Source organism: Cyclopterus lumpus, chromosome 17 (assembly GCF_009769545.1).
Source record: "Cyclopterus lumpus isolate fCycLum1 chromosome 17, fCycLum1.pri, whole genome shotgun sequence".
In the NCBI taxonomy this organism is placed as follows: domain Eukaryota; kingdom Metazoa; phylum Chordata; class Actinopteri; order Perciformes; family Cyclopteridae; genus Cyclopterus; species Cyclopterus lumpus.
Genome location: NC_046982.1, coordinates 676,360 through 685,695, shown reverse-complemented (window position 1 = coordinate 685,695; position 9,336 = coordinate 676,360). Strand labels below are relative to the sequence as shown.

At 43.1% G+C, this 9,336-nt stretch overlaps 1 protein-coding gene across 1 annotated transcript in view; it reads right to left on the bottom strand.

The window, feature by feature from the left end:
* Positions 1–302: 302 nt before the first annotated feature.
* The window catches only part of LOC117746568 (disks large-associated protein 1-like), a 98,342-nt gene continuing 89,308 nt past the window's right edge, over positions 303–9,336 (bottom strand). Inside the window, exons 15-18 of the mRNA XM_034555794.1 lie at positions 8,709–8,841; positions 7,672–7,763; positions 6,960–7,112; positions 303–527 (exon numbers count right to left, since the gene is read on the bottom strand). Coding sequence (XP_034411685.1) covers positions 303–527; positions 6,960–7,112; positions 7,672–7,763; positions 8,709–8,841 — 603 coding nt within the window. The remainder of the gene's footprint in view (positions 528–6,959; positions 7,113–7,671; positions 7,764–8,708; positions 8,842–9,336) is intronic.

The window sequence follows — 9,336 nt, the reverse complement described above, 5'->3', positions numbered from 1 at the left end:
CCTGATTCTTCACTGCAGAACTAAAATGCTTAAATATAAATAAAAAGTCTGGAACTGATGATTATGAGACAATATGGAGCGCCTTCTTAATATTGGAGATGGAGACACCGCTGTAAAGGGTGAATTCAGCTGACCGTGACAAGTGTGTGACGTGTTGATGAGTTATGACCTAGAAGAAAACCAGTCCAAAAGCTAAACGTATTGGTATTTGGTTACACCCCTACACCTTGGTGAGCACGACCGTACACCGCTGTGTTCCCGTGTACTGGGTGACAACACTGTGCGTGCTGCCAGGAGTGTCTTCAGAGCCTCGTCTGAGCCTCGGGGATGTAAATCTCGATGCTGTCGGCGCTCTCCGTGGCCGAGTTTTGCCGCACGGACGCCGCCCTCTTGGCGGCCATGAGGCGCCTCCTGGCCTCCTGCCGCTGCTTCTCTGAGCTCTCCAGCGAGCGATCTCTGGCCAGAGGGGGGTGGTGGTGGGGGCCCTTGGGTGGCTTTTTTGGCACCGGTGGTGGGAGCCTCCTCTCCTGGTGGGGAGAGGAGGGGAGGGAGGGGCAAAACATTTCAGGAAAAAGACAGACGTGTGTGTGTGTGTGTGTGTGTGTGTGATGCACAGTGTAGCTGCCATCTCTAATGCATCTTTAGTGGCTTGTAGAAGCCTCTGCATGTGTACGTGTGTGGAAGTAAAGAAGAGGTGAGATGAATCAGAGGCTCTGTATAACTTTGGTCTGTTTCATTTCATCACCATCAGTGCAGCTACTCTGGAATCTTTACTCCTTCCCTGCACGCGCTGCCTCACACACGTGTTACTTTCCTGCTTTTATATTAACTTTGCTGTACAATAATCCATCTGCATGGGGACGGCTGCAATCCAAACGAGTGTGTCATCTTACATATGCATGCAAGGTAGGTATTCTAGTATAATAAAACATAAATATACTGCATTGTTTGCAAAGGTCTTTTTTCTGCACCTATTTTATGTTTTCATTAGCTGAACATGGGACCAATTTCTCTATTAAGCAGAACACAGAATTTCTTGTGTCTTTCTACTGAAACTCAACATGAGCAAATGTATTTTGTCAGTAGCAAACTGTTTTACTGGTGTACTGACACATTTAGTTTAATTTGCCTCCTAAATCCCTGTTGTTGTCTTTGTTGGTGTTTCAGTGTTATGCACATCTCTAATTTGATCCAAGAATCTTAGCCACACTCTCTCCTGTCCAACACACACATGATAAAGCCAGACACGGTGAGACGGCAGAGGGGAGGAGGGGCAGGAGGAAGCATGGGCAGATGGATGGAAAAGACAGACATGATGGAGCTACGGAGGCCCAGAGGTGTCAAGGCCCTGTGGTGTTGTTGGCATTGCAGTTATGCTGATAGATGCGTGGCTGTTTGCGAGCGCCTTCACTGTCGACACACAAAAAAGCACAAAGAAAGAAAAAGACAATGAGAGCAGATGAGGAAGCCAGCAGTCAGTATTCACAATGATGCAACGCCACCACAGACAGTGCTGAAAGAGAAACGGAGCAGGCAGACGACAGCTGGAAGAGATTTACAGATACACTTGAAGATATGCAGAGTACCTGTATCCGCACAAAGACCAAGGCAGACAACCATGCACCGCAAGATTAACAACAAGGCTTTCTCTGCGTCTGTCGTGGGAATGTATGTAGAGATGGTTATTAGAGATGGTTATTAGAGATGGTTATTAGAGATGGTTATTCCACCGAGATGTTTTAAAGCAAGCCTAAGTTACATTTTAGTTGCTTGTTCTTTTGCAACATAAATATACCATTTTGTAATTCAGAAGGACTGCGGACTGCTGTCACTACTTTGAATAGCAACTTGACAACTTTTTGCAACCTGGACCGTCTTTTCCAGGTTTTTGTGTGGACAACAACTTTTGAAGTTGTTCTAGTGTTGAGCGAGAACGCTGTGAAACGGGCTGCAATGTAATCCTTCAGTGCAATTGGAGCACTAAGTAGTTAGACCTTAGTGCTGATAAAGGACTCATCTCTGTACTGGTCATGTTAGACCTTAGTGCTGATAAAGGACTCATCTCTGTACTGGTCTTGTTAGACCTTAGTGCTGATAAAGGACTCATCTCTGTACTGGTCATGTTAGACCTTAGTGCTGATAAAGGACTCATCTCTGTACTGGTCTTGTTAGACCTTAGTGCTGATAAAGGACTCATCTCTGTACTGGTCTTGTTAGACCTTAGTGCTGATAAAGGACTCATCTCTGTACTGGTCTTGTTAGACCTTAGTGCTGATAAAGGACTCATCTCTGTACTGGTCTTGTTAGACCTTAGTGCTGATAAAGGACTCATCTCTGTACTGGTCTTGTTAGACCTTAGTGCTGATAAAGGACTCATCTCTGAACTGGTCTTGTTAGACCTTAGTGCTGATAAAGGACTCATCTCTGTACTGGTCTTGTTAGACCTTAGTGCTGATAAAGGACTCATCTCTGAACTGGTCTTGTTAGACCTTAGTGCTTCCGTTCGACACCATTGATCATGACATCCTATTACAGAGACTGGATCAGTCGATTGGCATTTCAGGTACCGCACTAAGTTGGTTTAAATCCTATTTATCAGATCGATCTCAATTTGTATTTGTAAACGATGAAGCCTCAATGACCACCAACGTTAATCACGGAGTTCCACAAGGTTCTGTGCTTGGACCAATTTTATTTACCTTATATATGCTTCCTTTGGGCAACATTATCAGGAAACACTCCATAAACTTTCATTGATATGCAGATGATACTCAATTATATCTATCGATCAAACCAGAGGAGACCAACCAGCTCGCTAAAATTCAAGAATGTCTTAAAGACATAAAAACATGGATGACATGCAACTTCCTGATGTTAAACTCAGACAAAACTGAAGTTATTTTACTGGCCCTGAACACCTCAGAGATCAATTATCTGGTGATGTGGTTTCTGTAGATGGCATTGCCCTGGCATCCAACACCACTGTAAAGAATCTCTAGTTATCTTTGACCCAGACTTGTCCTTTAACTCCCACGTTAAGCAAATCTCAAGGACTGCATTTTATCATCTACGTAACATTTCAAAAATCAGGCACATCTTGTCCCAAAAAGATGCAGAAAAGCTGGTTCACGCGTTTGTTACTTCCAGACTAGATTACTACAACTCCTTATTATCAGGCTGCTCTAATAAGTCTCTTAAATCCCTCCAGTTGATCCAGAATGCTGCAGCTCGTGTACTCACAAAAACTAAGAAAAGAGATCACATGACTCCTGTATTAGCTGCTCTGCACTGGCTCCCTGTAAAATCAAAAATCACATTTAAAATTCTTCTCCTCACCTACAAAGCCTTGATTGATGATGCACCATCATATCTTAAGGAGCTTGTAGTACCATATTGCCCCACTAGAGAGCTGCGCTCACTAAATGCGGGGCTACTTGTGGTTCCTAGAGTCCTAAAAAGTAGGATGGGTCCCCAACCTTTTTTGAGCCACGGACCGGTTTCGTGTCAGACAATATTTTCACAGACCGGCCTTCACAGTGTGGGCGACAAATATGACGTAATAAATATGACGTAATAATATCAGCATTGAGATGCTCCGCCCGTCACTGCCCTGCCATTGTTGAATCAGAAAAAAATGACACTCTCATCGTAGCAGTTTGCGGACGCCCCGAGCTCTTTAATACAACTACAGGTTAGCCTGAAGTAGCGCTGGAAGCGGCAGTCATCCAGATGCAGTTCCTGGAGAAGACGGTGAAATTCACTGAGCTGTGGCGACGGATGATGTTATGAACCCAAATACGAGGGGGTCTGATGTTCCAACATTTGTGGTATTTCCAGAACAAGTATAAAGTAGAAATAGTGGTTATTTCTTTCAAGGTGGATGGCGGAAGTTAAAACTGTTTTAACAGAGAAAAGCCATGGAGACAAGCCACGCCCCCTTTTGGCATCTAACGTGTCTGTGCACTGAATGGGATCCACTGACTTTGCATGGGATCCACTGACTTTGCATGGGATCAACTCACTTTGCATGGGATCTACTCACTTTGCATGGGATCCACTGACTTTGCATGGGATCCACTCACTTTGCATGGGATCCACTGACTTTGCATGGGATCTACTCACTTTGCATGGTATCCACTGACTTTGCATGGGATCCACTCACTTTGCATGGGATCCACTCACTTTGCATGGGATCCACTGACTTTACATGGGATCCACTGACTTTGCATGGGATCCACTCACTTTGCATGGGATCCACTGACTTTGCATGGGATCAACTCACTTTGCATGGGATCCACTCACTTTGCATGGGATCCACTGACTTTGCATGGGATCCACTCACTTTGCATGGGATCTACTCACTTTGCATGGGATCCACTCACTTTGCATGGGATCCACTGACTTTGCATGGGATCCACTCACTTTGCATGGGATCTACTCGCGCGTTTGGTGTGAACGCAGCACGCGAGTAAACACAACTTGTCCGGCAACTAAACTCACGCGAGATGCACAGACGGATGTATCCGGTCCTTTTTCAAAATAAAACCTTTTTACGACTTTGATAAAAAAAAAGAAAAAAGTCATTCACTCGTTCTGTGCGACCCGGTACCAACCGACAAGGGGTTGGCGACTGCTGCGCTAAATGACCATAATTTACTAAATGAACATCATGATGTATTGAAGAAGACTTGAAACTAGAGATTGAGACCATAAACTAATGTTTACAATGTTTACTGAGGGAATAAATCAAGAGAAGTAGAGTCATTTATATAGACTTCTATGCAACCAGAGGAGTCACCCCCTGGTGGTCAGTAGAGAGAATGCATGTTTTAACACATGAAGCATAGACTTCTATACAACCAGAGGAGTCGCCCCCTGGTGGTCAGGAGAGAGAATGCAGCTTTAACACATGAAGCATAGACTTCTATACAACCAGAGGAGTCGCCCCCTGGTGGTCAGGAGAGAGAATGCAGCTTTAACACATGAAGCATAGACTTCTATACAACCAGAGGAGTCGCCCCCTGGTAGTCAGAAGAGAGAATGCAGCTTTAAGACATGAAGGATAGACTTCTATACAACCAGAGGAGTCGCCCCCTGGTGGTCAGTAGAGAGAATGCAGCTTTAACACATGAAGCATAGACTTTTATACAACCAGAGGAGTCGCCCACTGGTGGTCACTAGAGAGAATGCAGCTTTAAGACATGAAGCATTGACTTCTATACAACCAGAGGAGTCACCCCCTGGTGGACATTAGAGAGAAAGCAGGTAATTCCCGTTCTGAAATCTCGCAAGATGTTACTTGTTGCCGGAAGACAACAGTGGAGTGAGACGTGGAGAGAGGAGTGGTGGTGTTGGAGGACAGAAAAGGTAGCTTAGTGTTATCTAAAAGATCTTCAATGTCATAGTTGAATTGCTTTAAAGGATTACAATGCAGCCTGTTTAACGGGTGCAGAGCTCTCGCTCAATGATGGACCAACTTCCAGGTTGGAAAATACCAACGTTTCTCTTTAACACTGGGCCTTACCACCTGCATGTCAAACAAACATGGACGGCATCCATCCAGGAAGCACAGATCCATCCAGGAAGCACAGATCCATCCAGGAAGCACAGGTGTCTACACACTATAACTATAAATAAATAAAGAGCTTGCAGATAAAACAACTGGAGCTTGTAAAGTGGGCATATTCATATATATATATATATATATATATATATATATATATATATATATATATATATATATATAAATGTAAACAGTATAATAACTGTCTTATAGGTTCAGGTCATATTACACTCGGATCTCTAATAAGAGGCTTGCTACAGAGTGCAACACATGTCTGGTAACCAACCATCAACAATGAAAATGTAATAGGGAAGCAGACACGTCATCAACTCGCATCATCGCAGGTTTTGCAAAAACAACAAAGAGCAAGCTCATTGAACTGTACAGTCTTTGTGTGATTACAATGTGGCACCAGGTCAGTGTGTTCTTTCATCTCAAGCTGGATTCTGATTGGGGGTTTTTGGAGACACGAGTGAGAGCAGCAGTCTGAAACGTGTGACATCAGGTGTTTTTTTTAATGTTTTATCGCAAAAGCTCTAAATCTGAAGTAGTTAAAAGATAAAAGTTAACCACAACTAAAGATTTCCCCATGGCTCTTTGGTCTAAAAGCAGTAATATGTAACACCGTTGGCTTCATCTATGTGGTGGCTTTATGTCATTCAACAAAGGTGTTGTTCACCTTAATGTCCCTAATGACTTCATTCAGACATTAGAGCCACAATGCTCCACAATATTTAGCACCTAGTGTGAGAGAGAGAGAGAACCGAGAGAGGGAGAGAGGTGAAATAAAATGTGATGATAAGAGGATCAAGAGCGTTTGCTGTTCTTATAAAACATTGCGGTTTGGTAAGTGCATATGTTGCGAAATTGGAGGAGCGGGTTATCCTTCAATAATAAAATTAGCAGGTCGATCCCCGGGTCCGCTCGTCCATGTGTCCTTGGGTAAGACACTTAACCCCAAATTGAAAAATGTGGGTTGTTCCATCAGTGTATGAATGGGTGTGATTGATGACATGTAGTGTTAAAGCTCGTTGAGTTTTTAGAAGACTAGAAAAGATCTCTACAAGTACAGTCCATTTAGCATTTAGGTTTGAGCAACATGAGTCATCGTTGACTTTTAGTTTCTCCTGGGTGACAGCTCTGTGTTTGAGCCTTTCATCCATCCCGACCTCCTTCGGGAGAAAATACATTTTCCCTCAAAGTGTTTTTGACAATGCAGTCTTTTCATTCTTACGTGACTCGTTGTTGAATTGGGATAGTAAAGCGACTGACATAAAGGTTTCCTGGGTGCTTGTTCAGATTTGTCATGTTACTTTCAATTGGAATCAGATTAACGTAAACAAGTGTATGTCTGAAAAGGGGTTAAGACACCAAATCTCACAGTGTAAAAGGGTACCTTTCGTTCAGGGGGATCCAGGGGTCTCCAGTTGTTGGCTCTGAGCTGGTGAAGCTCATCAAACTTGAGGCTTATGTTCTCGATCGACAGCTGGAGCATATCCCAAAAACCAGCCAGGTCTGAGGCCACGGGACGAGGGTGGGCGTTGGGGTTCTATGACAGTGGAGAAGGTGGAGAAGGAGGAGGGAGAAGGAGGGGAAGAATCAAGCAGGAAAAAAAAGGGATACAAACCATTTTACACTACAGGTCATCTTACAGTCAATTTATAGAGAAGACCAAAGTGCCCCGTAATGTGTCCCGAAAAAGAATACAAAATATATTTTAAAAGATGAATATCTATTTAATTACTGGTCAGAGGTCATGGTGAGATATGCTTTATTAAATGTGCGTTAGGTGTAGTTCCTATTGCTCAAAACATTTATATAGCTGAAGAGCTTATATATATTTAGAGAGATTTAGTTCCTATGGAAAATGGAATGTCAGAAGCATAAATAGGTATGAGGTCATTGTGAAGATAATAAGGTTAAGGAAAAAAAACGGAGTGACAAGAGACAACTTGGAGGAGAAAGCAGGTAAAGGACATGAAAAGTAATTCAAGAAACCGAGAACATGTGTTTGTAAATCACAAAAGTGTATCACACAAAAAGTGAGAGGTGTCACATTAGTGTAAGTGTCTGGCTGCATGTTCTCAGTGTGAGTGTCTCGGACTCACCAGATTCTCCTCACACAGCTCCCTGAACTGTTGGAACTTCTGGGAAATCAGCAGCTGAGCACTTCCAACAGCACTCCGCATCTTCCCGAGGACTGCGAGCAAAGACAGAGTTTAGAACGAGACGAACCTCCAGTCCGTCCGTGTGTGCTCCAGAAAATGGACCGTTCTCAACGTGTTTACGTGAACTAAGGATTCCTTTGGTGAAATTATTTGTTTTTGACTAGGCAAGTGACAAAAAAGTTGAGCCGTCTTTTATTGTGGGAGCACCTCCTATTTTTGGTGTGAGCTGCAGAGTGTTGGGGATATCGGCAGTAGATATGTCTGTCTTCTCTTCCATATAATGGAACCAGATGATACGCTGCTTGTGGTGCTCAAAGTGACAACAATTATATTTGAAAAACTCAAGATGCTGAACAGACTTGTTGTGCTGTGATTTTAGGCACTATTTTCTTCCTCCCGGACTTCCCCCGCCAACCGTATCACTGCGCAGAAGGAAGCGTGTGCAGTGATACGGTTGGCTGGTGTAGTTTGGTAGAAAGGAAATAGTGCCAACATGGAACTAGAGAGAAGGCAGACATCTCTCCGATCGAGGTCTCCAGCATTCTGCAACTCACACCAAAACAATCGAGATCGATAATTAGCACTACAGGTAAGAGTATGGAGTTTGGATTTCGGTGTGAACTGTCACTTAAGACTTCATCATTTTTTTCAAAGCTAATTTTGAAACTCTGTGTCGGTGGCCTCCACGAAAACGTTATTGGGTTCAGAAATGTAAAAAGACATTTTGATATAGGTGTTGGAACGCAGACATGTACTCTGTAACGAGACATTTTTTCATGTGAAGGTCACAAGGGGACCACTGCTCAATGCTTCCTGCTTACTTCTTCCTAATTAATTTCACTTTAAATTTGGTTTTCTACCCGTGTAGAATAATGTAGTATTATCAGATTCTAGGGCAAATTAAATGAGGTCTCTCCTATGTAGCGACGTACATCCTTGGATCCTCGACATGATGACCAACACGCACTAAGTCATACCATCTTCAGGCAGGTCATTGTCCCGTTGGTCGAGCTCCATCTGTCGACACCAGCCCTCCATGCGGTCGGTCTCGGCCTGCAGCAGCTTCAGAAACCAGCGGCCATCTCTGTGACACACTGACCGCTGGACCACCTGCCATTCAAGCATTCAGACTTGTAGAGACACTCCTGTATGTTCACTATAATGTAACACAATCAGAAACATCCTCTGCATATGGCTTGAGAGTTAACCCCTTATGCATCACTAGAGACATTCTTATAGTTTTACCTAAAGTCCTGTAACAAGTCTACAATAAACATTGTAGACAAAATACACTGAGATCCTTAAGGACAAAAATGCCTCCATTCAAACATTAACAACACAATGTTTGATTCCATAGCCATTACAGCATTAAACACATTATATTATATCAGGTGTTCAATCTAGAGACCTGGCTTCAAGATTATAGAATTTACTATTTTATGAGTCATTTTCAAAGGCAAAATGAGGCAAATATATGCTATTTTCCTGGTTCCCACTCGGGACATTGCTGCTGTATTGTGGAGCTCTGCAGTGGTTGATGTAATGCATCAAATAGTTGATGCTAATAATTGACATATTCAAGTACGTAGTAAAACACATAAAAAA